Source organism: Anas platyrhynchos, chromosome 1 (genome assembly GCF_047663525.1).
Source record: "Anas platyrhynchos isolate ZD024472 breed Pekin duck chromosome 1, IASCAAS_PekinDuck_T2T, whole genome shotgun sequence".
NCBI lineage: Eukaryota > Metazoa > Chordata > Aves > Anseriformes > Anatidae > Anas > Anas platyrhynchos.
Window position 1 is genome coordinate 26142236 of NC_092587.1, and position 13726 is coordinate 26155961.

General features: G+C 36.7%; 1 protein-coding gene across 7 annotated transcripts in view; it reads right to left on the reverse strand.

Moving 5' to 3' along the window:
- CFTR (CF transmembrane conductance regulator) overlaps positions 1–13726 on the reverse strand; it is an 84375-nt gene that overhangs the window by 39456 nt on the left and 31193 nt on the right. For all 7 annotated transcript variants that reach the window (XM_038179863.2, XM_038179877.2, XM_038179871.2 and 4 more), the window contains 3 exons: positions 4625–4719; positions 1863–1949; positions 300–1032 (listed from right to left, as the gene is read on the reverse strand). In XM_038179863.2, the coding sequence (XP_038035791.1) occupies positions 300–1032; positions 1863–1949; positions 4625–4719 (915 nt within the window). The remainder of the gene's footprint in view (positions 1–299; positions 1033–1862; positions 1950–4624; positions 4720–13726) is intronic.

Genomic DNA, 13726 nt, shown 5'->3' on the forward strand with positions numbered 1-13726 from the left:
ATTCTTTACTTAAAGCCTCTACAGACAGTATTCAAGAATTACTAAAAAAAAAAAAAAAAAAAAAAAAAAAAAAAAAAAAAAAGAGCATTTCAAGGATTTCAATATGGTATTGAAAAATATGAGATTTAAAAAAAAAAAAAAAAAAAAATCACAGATACTGCAAAAAGGTATTCCACAGAGAAATACTGCATTAGGAATGATAATACAGTCAGGCAGAAAAAGATATGAGGAATATATTGCACAAAATTATCACTATATCAAAAAAAAAAAAAAAAGGATACATGTGAATCAACACTCACCTTCAAATCCTCTTCATTAATTTCATCAGTTATGTCCAAGATGCTGTCTCGAGACAAGCGTCTGGTGTACATGTCCATGTCAGAAGACAGGTTTGTCTGAGGCACCATGGACATTTTCCGAAATGCTGTACTCCCCTTTTTGGAAAAGCGTGGCCCCTGGTTCACAGAGGTAGCTGTCATCAGGTTTAACACAGATTGCCTCCTCCGAGCTTGCAGCATATGGTCAGTGTTTAACATGTTACTCCGAGGCAGACACAGGTCTCCCTGTTCCAAATCGGGGACCAGTGAGATCCTCCTTTCTAGTGGGTCGTTGTAGCCATCTTCCATTCCATTGACCTGTGTCCCATTCTTCTGCATTATCGAGAACTTCCTGCCTGCATTAAGTGGGTTAATAATTATGGAGTTCTTCCTTTTGTCATTAAAATCTGATGTTTGTTTAAAAGATTGCTTTTTTACTTCATTTCGTGGTCCCATGCCTTCTCCTTCAATGGAAAACCGTCGGAGAGTCTCGGTTATAATTGAATTTCTTCTCTCTGCACTGAATTGATCAAAAGAATCAAATCCCATCAGCTCTGAGCTAAAGTCTGGCCGTTGACCCTGAAGTTCAGAAAATGTTCCATAGAAATAGCAGCTTCCCTCATGTAAGATCAATATTTTGTCAGCAGTCTTCAAATGTTCCAGTTTTGAAGTAACCAAGATCCTAGTTTTATTTGCCATCAATTTGCACACACAGCTATAAAAAAGGGAAAGTGTTAAAAATTATATTTTTCTCTTCATGGTTAGACATTGCTTTTATCCCTTCCATTTTCAATCCATTCTTCCCTCCCAGTATGAATGGTCTTTGGTGCTTCCTCAAATTACAGAGGAGGTGGTAAGTGTGAGATGTGCGAAAGGTGAGCACTTTAATGCAGAAGCCAAAAAAAGGGGGAAAAAGCACAGTTCAATATGAAAATTAATTTTTATTTTTTTTTCATCTTAGGGTAACTTAGATCTGTTAGCTCAATTTCAAAACTTCAAATTTTTGGTGGCAGAAAACTTTATGGATGGCAGGGTACATGTCCTTACTGTTTTTAACTACACCAACAGGACAAGCCAGAAGGATAACCTGCTGTCATCCACTTTCAGTGGGCACTTTCAGGTGACCAGGCTTTCAGCAATAGAAAAAAAAAAAATAGACAAAATACAGATTTTTTGTAAAAATGTATACTGAGATAAGTATTTTTAAAAGAGATTTTCTGGTACACAGGCATAGCAGACATAAAACCGCATGCTCTGGAATTAATAAATTATAGCAGGTTCAATCCATAGTGACTGAGCAATAGTGTTTGCACCTGGCCCAGGCCTGTTATGTGCAGTACACTGTCTTAATGTTTTTGTACACTAAATAGTCACTCACAAGAATTCTTGAAAAAAAAAAAAATCCCAAAAGCTATCATTTTGATCACTGCAGGATTTTTGTATAGTTATTAAATTCTGTACCAATTAGATGCAGATTTTTGTTCTTGGTTTTACATTGTGCCACTTGATGGAATTCTGAAGTACAGTTTTCAAAACATACAGTACCTTTCAAATATTTCTTTTTCTGTAAAAATGTCTAAATATCCAAAAGGAGAATCCATGAGATATAAATCAGCATCTTTGTACACTGCTCTGAAAAAAAGAAATGGAAATGAAATTAAATTTCACAAATCTTATAAATTTACATCAATATAATTTAAAATGAGTACCTTTATAACTTTGTCTCAAAAAGATTGTTCTATAATATCAATATGGATTCAGAGTTCAACATTTCATGTGCTTATAAGACAGTTTTCAATAAAACATTTCTTTGTTGCAGACTATGTTACAAACTAAATTTTTAGTTAATTTCTGTGCAAAAGAAGCAATATAGCTATTTCTACACAGGCTACTCTAAAGATCTGTTTAACACCTGAATCTGACAGTCTGTCTAGGCATACAATGAATGTATTATGAATTTAATATGTACTCTAATGTCTTCTGAGGCCTGAGTGAATACTACACGTATGTAAATAAATGCTTGAAAGGATTTAGGTGCTGGGACTTAGTTTTAAAAGTACTTTGAAAAAACTGGTGAGCCAAGACAAGTGTATTAGCAAGCCACAACCTTGCAAGTGTTATCTTAAATGGGACTGTACAATATTTCGAGTTCAGAACATGAAAAATTATTTGTAGCCTTAGTCCCTTAAGTTGCATGTGCCTGGACATGGCTCAGGGAGATCTAAACCTGTGGATAAGAGGGTTTTTTATAGATCAGTTCCAACAGCAATTCAAAAAAGGCCCCTTGCCTTCCTCCATCCGCATGAAAATTGTGTTGTGATATGAATCAGGGCGTAATTAGTAAAGAAAATTTGGACAACTGCATTTCGGTACTTTTTAAAGTACCTTATAAATGAGTTTTAAAAACATTATGTTAAACAATGTGAAAATATGTAACCACCAGGATAAACAACCCTCAATAACAGTAATTATATTAATAAACCAAGCAACTTTATCAAAAAAGCCTCTGTTGTGGTTGATTTCAGTAACCATACATTATGATGAAGTGGCTGCACAACAACAAAAAGTTCGTACTGTTCTTGGCACTTTTTCACCAGTAAAAAGTTTGCAGTTTGTTTCCTGGAATAATAGTAGCACCCCGATTACAGCTATAATTTGTATGGAGGACTTACTAGCCACATATGACTGACTTTAGGGTCCTGGGCCAGTGAGATAACTCAAACCTAGGGCACACACAGTATGTTTTTTCATGGGCCTTTCTTTCTCCCTGTTGCAGCTGCATGCACCGACAGTGCTTCACTAGAAGGCTGCCCTCAGGCAAGCTGCATCTGCTTCTCATGAAAGATGGTTGATGGCACTTCTAGAAGACATTCTGATTTAATATGACTTTGTATAGAATACACCAGACATACAGATGCAGGCTCTTCAAGCAAATATTGTCCAGCTTATTTCCAGTGCAGATGGGTACAACCCAGGGCTGTAATCCTAAATTTTCTCCTCTAGCTTTCATAGGCCTTCATCTGCAGCTCACTGACCTGCACACCTTGATGTATGGTGAGTTTAGACTAGAGCACAAACAAAATTCAAAGCAGATACAACTACTGCCTCTGATACATTCAATTGTTCATAATTATTTAATAGCTGACAATGTATACATAGTATCAATTGTATAACACTCCAGTAAATGAGCTGTGATCATCTGAAAAGAAACAGACAGGATTACTCATAGAATCTGGGATATATTTCGTGTAAATTTTGGATGAAAATCTGAATGGATTTTGATTGTTTTTTGTGGTTGTTATTGTTGTTTTGGTGTTCTCTGAAATCTTTGCCTGCTCCTCCCCTTTCTCTCTTGTCTTACCACATAAAACAGAAACAGGCATATCCCTTTTCCTCTCTCACAAATCCACTATTAAGATGCACACTGAGAGCCTCCTTATTTTAATGAATTCATTTTTAGCCTTACACAGGCATGCACATCTTTCATGGGATGCCAGCATGGATAACCATAATTGATTTTACCTCTACCAAGCATTTCTGAGCATGGGAACCAGCCCAACTTGCATTTGGCACAGAAATAAATGGGACTGTTTACAAATTAGAGCTATCATTAGTGGATTTTTGACAACAGCTATGTGAATCAGTAGAAACACAGCTAATTTATAAGAAAAACACCTATGCTATTCTTCTGTATGCCTTCAAAATTATTTACTAACTTTGAAAAGCCCAACAGACAAGGACAAGGCTAAACAATTACTCAGCGATACCAACTAATGATTGTCTTCCACTCCTTTATATGAAAAAAAAAAGTCCCCAACTAGTAGAAACGCATTTTGAAACGTGGCATTGTTTACATTTTTGTTAATTACAGACAGAAAATATGTAATTAATTGATATAAAGACTGCATTGCATAAGTGACATAGCAGGAAAAGTTCCTGGAATACTACTTGATTTTGTACATCTGCATGGCAAGTTTTTCTTTGGTACTTAGAAAGCTACACTTGAAGTTCTGAATCTCCCAACAGTGTCTTGCATCAGGAAGGAAAGATTCATCTTCAGCTAAGCCATAGCACGTGTCTAACAGCAAACTTTTAAAATTCAATGAATAAAAATACAGATGTATCATAAATGAAATTGCAGAGTACAACTCAGATTTCTGATAGTAAAATAAAGTTCCTGATACACTTGGGGCATATTTATATAGTAGGACTTAATCCACACGTTTTTAAGTGCTTAGTCCTATCATTTCCCCCATATATGCAACATTGAACATATGAAATATTCAAATAGATAACAAAATACTCACCTTGCTAGTGTGATTCGTGCTCGCTGGCCTCCACTCAGAGTGATTCCACCTTCCCCCAGCACTGTATTATCTTTGTCTGGGAACTTCGAAATATCCTGTTGACAATTTTTATTTATTTTTTTAACAATCAGACGTATTTTCCATATTCAAGAATCTTAAACTACAAACTCAATGGAGGCATAGTATACGGTACTGAACAGACAGCTTAGAAAGAAGTTTTATAAGAAAAATAAATACACAGGATTGTTTCTTTATTTCTTTCACCTGTTTATGTAATCAGAAATGGTGATTAAACAAAGCATATCATTCTACCTCAAAGAGCAATCTCAAGGCACAAGATCTCAAAAACAAACTTTTGTCATAATTGCTAAATCTCTAAAAGTAAAGAATGTACCTTCATACAATATCAATGGTAAACATTAGAGTTTCCTCTCAAACAACAATGATAAATGCACTTGCTATTAAAACTAGAGAAAGCAAGAAGCAAAGTCTAGATGTGAATTCATCTAACCTCAAATAAATTTATAGTTCAGACAGTTTCATTAAAAAAACTTGCACAAAATTCCCAGAAGAGTATGCCAGGAATGCTCAAGGTTTGCAAACAGTTTAGGAGCCAAGTTCTACCTTTTAGGCTATAAGTTACTTACGATTTATGATTATGCTAGGAGTGAACCTTTTGCCAGTGATGAAAACAGAGAATACCATTTCGCTCTTAGGTGAGACAGAAAGGGAAGCCAGCAGAGTTCCCTGTGCCTCACTGGCAGAGGTGGCCAGGAGGTTTTTTGAGTAGAAGTAGTTAGCACAGATCCATGCAAACCACAGTAACTCATAGAATTGCCCCAAAGCCAGGGAAGCTGACCCAGGATACCAGAGGGGATGGCACGTACGAAGGGCACGGGCATAGCAGAGATGGCCTCCCACTGCTGCTGGAGGAAGCTGTGCCTTGCCCAACTAGAAAAGTTCTTCTCCAGTGTGAAGTTATAACTGTGACTCAGGCAAAGGAGGGTTTGCTACCTTTCCTTGAGTAAAATGTTGGAAGACTTGCATGAAGCTTTTTTTTTGTAGGCATTACTATGTATGAAATCAGAAAGCCGTTGCCTACCACTTGGTGGGAGAAACAAGCTTAGGTTGCTCTGGAGGTTATCAAAATCTTTGCCCAGTCAGAGAAATAAATTGACTTTTGCTATTAAAACAGTGGTGAAGAGGATGTGGAATAAAATAGAAAAAAGTAGAGGAAAGAGATAAAGTTTCCCCACGGCAAAGTCAGAAAATCTGTCATCATGTCTGCAGCGAGCTAACCCAGGACTCCCATTTTCGGCAGTGGTATCTGCATAAGAAAATCAGTTCCAGCTCTACACATGCAATTTGCATCATTCACAGTGTGTACAGAGAAATGCTGGGACACCAAGACTCACCAGGGCTCGAATGCCAGGCTCACCAGACATCCAGGGCAATGTGATCTAAGCTGAACGGCTCTCTAGAAGTTAACATTTCATATGAACTCAGATATAATACAATTCTGATCACCTCTACTCAGATTTGGACTGCTAACCATTCTCTGTCGGGCATTGCAGGCCCCTGTGGTTTTCCAGAGCAAATAAATAAATAAAAATCTTGCCAGATAAATGTTTCCTTCTTCCTCCCCTGTAAATTGCCCTGACCTCAGGAACAGAGTGAACAATGCTGCTCAGCCCTGGATCAGTGACAGATTAAAGTCCAGCAGCTCAAAGACTAGAAATTGACTGCCTGATCTGCCAGGAAATGGGAGATTCTCCCAGTTCTCTTATTTGATAATAGCATTTACTTCCTGGCTCAGAGGAGTCTGACCTTAAAATCAAGAAGCTCTTATGTATGGAAAAGCTATTGCAGGTGATTTTCAAATTATTCTAATGTTAACTAGTTACTTCCCTCTTGTAAAAGGAGAGCCACAAAACATCTTTGTTATTAACATGACAGTTAAGGTATTTACAGACAGAAGGATGCAAAGAATCATGGCAACATTTTGGAAGCAAGATTGTCTGAACATGAAAAAATCATCATCATGAAGCATTTAGAGAGAACATATGAAATTCTGGCATAAAGGTTTTAAGGCATTTATTTGAGACAACCTGCTCAGATCCCTTCTGATTTCACTATACACACAGGAATCATTATGCATCTGTACATTTGACATTTACCCAATGTCTTCACCTGGACATTAGGATTTCTCTGGTTATGTGTTGAGATATCTAAGCTGATTTCAACAGTTTCCCATTTCTACTAGTACTACAGCCTGTAAACGTGTTGGTGCTGTTGCTGGTTCCTGATTCTACTATTTCTTCAAAAAATAAAATCAAAAATACAAAATTTAAAAATAAAAATATAAAAGGGAAGTACTAAACCCAGTATATATCCCCCTGCAAACAAGGTAAAATCCTAGTCCTCCTGAAATTAATTTCAGAACTCCAGAACTGTTTAATATGGTGGTTAAATTTTGTCAGATATATTTCTTTGCAGGTGTGTCAGCATGGAATTTTAATCAAACTTTTAATGAGTTCCCCTTCTGTTTTCTTCTACCCTTCACCTCCGGATAATATATGGCATGGAACAGACAAAGAACTTTTCAGGCTGTAATTGCAATAATTAAAAAATGTTTAGCAATTTCTTTCAATGGAGTAAACAGAGTGAAGAATTCCAATAGACGCACAATGCTATTTGTTGGAACGTGCGTTACCTATTGTAAAAAAGTACATAGGGCTTGTCCAAATACATCCTTGCTGTCATTTCATGCAGGAAGTGAAATTAAGCCAGGGACAAACCTAGTGTAATGATGCTGAACAGCACAAAATCCAGCATACTAATGAAGCATCTACTAGATTATTTCATCATATCAATTTCTAAATGCTGAAATTGAGAAAATTGTAGTTAAACATTTAGAGAAGAACACTCACACAGATCCCATAGATATTAATTTCTTTTGTGAGGGCTTCTAATATCAGCTAACAAATCTCACACCCAAGGAGAAGGTACTCTTTTTAATGTGTTTGCATTTTTAATGGTGTAAATGTCATATTCATCTACGTCAGCAGCAAATGGCAATAACACCTGTGGACTTAGTAGAGAAGAAAATAGTGTAGATAGTTAAAAGTAATATATCTTTTCACAGTAAACAATGAATTTGGTCTTGTTAAAAAAAAAAAAAATGGACTTCTTGTGCTTAGAAATTCTCTGTTATCAAAATCATTTGATAAATTTACATCTTCATGATAATAACACATTTTAGCAACTATTATCATAATAGAGCGTGCCAGAAAATAGTTTCTGAGAAGCAAACCTTTCAATAATCATGTAACTATTGACTTACGGGCTTTATATTTATATGATTTGTATATATTCAAGGCTATGTCAGGAGTTGTAATGGTGTAACGATAGAATATATGTATGCTACTTATGGAGCCCTTGTTTCTTAAAGATGTCTCTTAAGATCTTCTGTCTTCTGCTCCCCCAAAAAAGAAAAAGAGCATTTGTGAAACTGATGGAACAGAGCAGTGTTTTTGACTGTCTCCATTTGATCCTCACTAACCATTCCTTCTATTTTACCATTTTTTTCAACAGTGCCAATGTCTTTAACATCTTTAACCCTGTCCTTTTCTTCATTGCCATTAATATTTCCCAAGCTTATTTTTGCAGTTTCCCTGGTCATTCTGCTACCTCATTCTCCCCTATCAAAATATTCATTTTTTCTCCTTCTTCTTCCTCCCTTTGTTGGGGAGAAGTTGCATCTGAACACACCTTGCAATTTCCTTTCTGTACTACAGACCATTTGCAATAAATTAGTAGAGAACTACCAAAGGTTTTATTGCATATAAGGACAAATAAAGCCAACTACAAGTTAAGCAGAAGCAGTGCCAAGGGCTTCACACAGGAGCTGCAGTGCTGCTCCACCCGTTTTTTTTCTCTTTTCTTATAAGATGAAAGTATAACATTTTCTCACTCACAATTATTTCTATGCTTCTAAACAATTGTATTCAACTTGAATATTCCATAGAAACAAAAATGGAATTGGAACAAACTTCTAGATCTGAGTTCAGTGAGATTTTTCAGAAAGTAAACTTGAAATGACAATGTCTCTTTCAGGCAGAAAGTCCACAAGCTATGTCAAATCTCCCAGTACAACTATTGCATCTCAGACAGGACAACCCAAAAGCTGGCTACCTTTATACTTTTTTCATCTTGCACTGATATGGTCCGCTGGCACCGGCAGACTCCTCTAACTGAAATTCTTGTCTGTGGCCCAAAAGCATGGGCAGGTCAGCTGCTAGTGCAGCTGGTTCCCTGGGGGCTCGAAGTAGATAGGCTGGCACAGTTTCCTTTCAGCAAGGGAGCATCTCACTTAGGACAAATCAATACTGACTTGAAGAAATAAATGGACCAAGTTCAAGCAGTTTATCAGTAATCATAAAAATATGTTTAATGGAGCTACTGTGTTAAGTTCTAAGTTGATATCATTTGGTTAAAAACCTGTTTCAGTCAAGAGAGCTCTCCCTGCCCCTTTCCCTGTATTAGGCACAGAGAAGATTATCTTGGATGCTGTCCTATCTTCTGTGTAACTTCTGGAATCATATTTAATTCACTTACCCTGTGCTTAACCTACCCACATGTTTCAAAACTCTGCTTCTCAGGAATATTTCACCATACAGAAAGCAAGTTTTGCCAGCATTTGTATGAGTTTTGAGTGAGTCTGACATTCTGCTGAAGGTCACAAACTTTTGTGAAAACAAAACTTATGATATTGGATCTTGGACCCCTCATAAATGGTTCAGCTGAAATCTAACAAAAGCCTGAGCTTCAGAGAACATAGGTGGTTAAAGAAAAGTGACATACCTAAATAAAACACAAATTTTAAAAATAATTTCTAATTTGAAATCCTTTAAAGAGATCTGTTTTTCTGGCTTCTGGCCCAGGAAAATGAGGTCCCTGGTATGTTCAAGCTGGTTACCCAAGAGCCAAGATAGGCAAATATACTGAAAATTCTTATCTTTTTAGACTTAATGTTCCCTAGTGAGTCTGAAACACAGAACTTGACTTCAAAGCTCTACAACCTCAAAATCTAAAGTTTTGTTGAGACCTGTCTTACTTGCAAGATCATAGCTATTTTGAAAATCAGGACAAACAGAAAGTTACACTTTCTGCAAAATGAACAAGGAATAATTTCTAGTGCACCTTAAAGCAGCTAAAATAAACTCACCTAACAGTGAAGCAAATGTTGGATGAACAGCTTTTTTTTTTTTGCTTTTTTTTTTTAGATTTAGAATATATGAAAAAAAACTCCTAAATTACACTTTATATCAAGTCCACAACTTCTGTTTCACCAAGAACAGATATTTTACAGCACAATCTTAATTTAAAGATATCAACTTTCTTTAAATTAAAGAAAATTCTTGGCATTTTCTTCCAAGTAACTGACCACATTTCTGGAAGTTTACCCACTTCCAATGAGCTTTTATAATTTTTATAAACAAATGTCTTCTTTTTACTCTAGCATTTTTCTGCCTTTTTTTTTTCCTTTTGTTTTTGTTTTGTTTTATTTAACTATCTGACAATTACTGTCTTTTCCTGTGAGCCAAGAGGTTGGCAGCTTTCAGACATCTTTTTCGTGTATGGACTCAGCTCATCTACTACCTGTATTGAAGACACCTAAGCTACATGTTCTCTCTAAAAAATAAGTGAAAAGATGCAGGAAATTAATTTATGCTGTTTTAGTTGATTACATTAGGATGAGATGAACTTCACTTTGGCATGCCTGTGTCTGTCACCAGCTCTGAAGACAGTCCTGGTAACCTGCTTCTTCATGGTTGTCCACACTGCAGGCATCTACATGATTAGGTAACCAAGCTACCTCTTAATATCCGCTTGTAGAGAGTTGCTTACTATGAAGCACTCAGTTCCAGATTTGAGTCCTTATTGTTCCTCTCTTCCGCTTTCTAATGTGTCAATAGCCCTCGTGAACAATGGGCACAAAAACAGAGCACCAAGCACTTCACTCACTGTCTGACTAAAGCTGTCAAACTGCCTCACAACCCCTGTGGATTAGTTCAATTGTGCACATGCATTCAGCTCCAGATTTGATATTCTGTGCAGACTAGTAGGACACCTGCCAAAAAAACAAGCCATCAGCACGGATAAAAGAGTCTGAAGAAGTACAGTGAGATGCAAGTAAGGATATGTGCTTCCATTTCAGAGCATCCTTGTCATTGCAGAGAACTGGTCACACGGGGATGGATGCCATCCTTTGTGCCAAACATACAGGAATAGAAACCAGGGCTTGGCATATTAACAGTCTCTCTCTTTACCTATTCTCTTATGATCTTCACTGAAAAAGTATTCACCACACTCCCTGTAAAAACAACTCAAAAAAGACTGCAGACTTCTTCTGTACTGTTATATGATTTGATTGTGCATAGAAACACTTCCTCTGTTTGCATGCCATGTTAAACATTACATCCACCAGCAGCTGGTGCCTGTCAAATCAGAACATGTGTTTACTTTAAGAGTGGTAGCCTCTTAGAGGTAGTTTGCCATTATGTGTTTATGGCCTCTTCAGTAACCATTGAGGGATCGAATGAACTAACTAGGTGGAAAAACATCTCTTACCTTTCAAAAAAGGCAAAACCAGAAGTCATAAAAGTATAATTTTAAAACAAATGAATTATTGCATCTCTTCAAATGTGATACAGTGCTTGTTTATTTTTAACTATGATGATCATAATGGGCCTACTTCTGCAGTCTTGACTAGAAGAATACATTCTCTTGAGATTATTTTGTTCCATGCTAGCAGCATGCATCCTTGAAAATTCCTGTAATAACCATTCAAAGGCTTTACCTTCTTAACTCAACAAATTACAAAAACAAAAGAAAAATCCACACCCTTTGTATAGTATGCAATCAATAATGATTTTTCATGCTAAAAATCTGAAAATCAAGCCATGTTCCTTCCACATTTATCCTTCCATCCGTAATGAAGCTTTTGCAAACCCATTAACTGCTATTACAAAATTCTAGTTTATATTCATGCTATCCCTGCCATGACATTAATATGACCCTTGAGCCTCAATGGAAGTTGCACTTGTGGAATTACTACAAATTTAGTAGCAAGTTTCCATAGACATATAAACTCATCCAGTTCACATCTCCCATGTGTTTTTTGCCATTCAGCAAAGTGAATAAAAAGCAGTGAATTATGCATGATGTTCTCAGTATTAAATTTGTTCATACTTAATTGGACCTTAATTTGAAGTGCTAGTGCTAGTTCATTTTCTCTTTCTAATTGATTTTTATCATGTGTGATGAAAAGTACTTGATAAAAAGGGTAAAACACCTTGTCAAAAAGAGAAAGGTAGCATAAGCTAAGACATCACCAGTTCATCTTATCTTACTTTTCAAGTACCTTTAAGCTTGTCTATGGGGACTGTCTTTTGGAAAAGAGTGAATTCAGATTCTGGCTTCTCTATTATAGCATGTCAACCTGTGATGTTAAAGGTAATACATTTGTAATATCTGTACACTCAGAATTCAACCCATTCAAACAGGTTATTTAAAAAAGCTAATGAGTAAAGAATAAATAATGGGGACTAGTGATCTGTGCTGGACTAGTTTGATCTAGAAGTTGAAAGTCTTCACAAAAGGCTAGCAGTGGAGGAGGAACAAGCTGCTCCAGACCATATGACTAAGTGCACAGTCCAAATGCTTCTTAAACTCCAACAGGCTTGGTGCCGTGACTACACCCCTGGGGAGCCTGGTTTTGCAAATGATAACTCCTTAGCAAGTCAGCTATGTACCAATCCAAAAAAAAAAAAAAAAAATCTAGCACCAACCATTCTGAAAATTCTCATGCATCCCCAAACTGTTACTGTTAAGAGCTTTATTTTAACTGACTTTCAACATATGTCCAATAAGGAAATAAACTCTCTTTTATCACTAAACCCTGGTCCACCTTTAAAAGCCCGTGTAAAAGCTAGACTCAGCAACAGTCTTGCATTCAGGTGAATGGTATAAACTACCTAGTAAAGTTGCAGAGAAGAAGGAGAAGTGTACTCCTTTAGGAAAAAATCGTCAGGTATCTCTCCATCATGAAGAAAATACATACAGCCCCAAACCAACAAAGAACTAATCCTTCATGTAATAATAAAACCCAAAAAAATGCACCCTCAGGAGAAACAATGAATTAATATTTGAAATCCATCCTTAAATCTGCTATACTCAGTCCTATTTGGTAACTTGAATGTGAAATTTAGTGAGACTAACAAGCACAATAATAGCAACAAGGTAATGCATTTGGATTGATTCCAAACCATTCTGCCTTCTCTTCAGTCCAACCCAATTTATTCAGGTTCAGTACAGAAGAAAGTATCCTCATAAATATCAAACTTGGTCTCAAATAATAAGCCCTGCTAGGAGGTGAAGCATATTACTCAGCACAGAGCTGCACCAACACAGATCAAAGCTGGCTTGATCGAGCCTGTTTGGAGAACAAAGGAGCTCCAGCTTACCAAGACCAACACACTGAGCTGTCCCACCAACACTGAGACACCAAGCCATCCCACCAACACCAAAGCAACCACATTCTGCTCTAGCAAGGGCCTGGGTTGGAAAACCTCCTTGAGCAAGGACAGTTTCAAATTGCTGCAGTTGGTTCTTGGAGCTTTGGCATTAACTACAGCTCTTAACACTGGAGTTAAGGACTTCTCACTTTAGAAAGCCTGAAACAGAAGTTGCTAATTCTCCTGTCTTCAGAAGCTTTCAAAGAAGATTTCCAGCAAACCACAATCCAAACACAGGCTGAAATGGCCACAAGCATATAAGAACAGATTGCTTTATCACTTAACTATAAACCTGCTCTGAGATAAAATGCAGTAACTTCATCTTACTTTTAAACAGGCTGGCTATTGTTTTCTTGCTTGACTGGCACTAAGGAAAATGTTTCACTGTGTGGTCTAAAGAAAGATCCTATTCAGCACAGTTAAATATTTATTGTTTTCATCTACATGTTACTGACAGAATGTCTGATCTTATGATACAGCACCAAGTGTGGAAAGGTATAAAATGCTGGATCCTTTTATATCT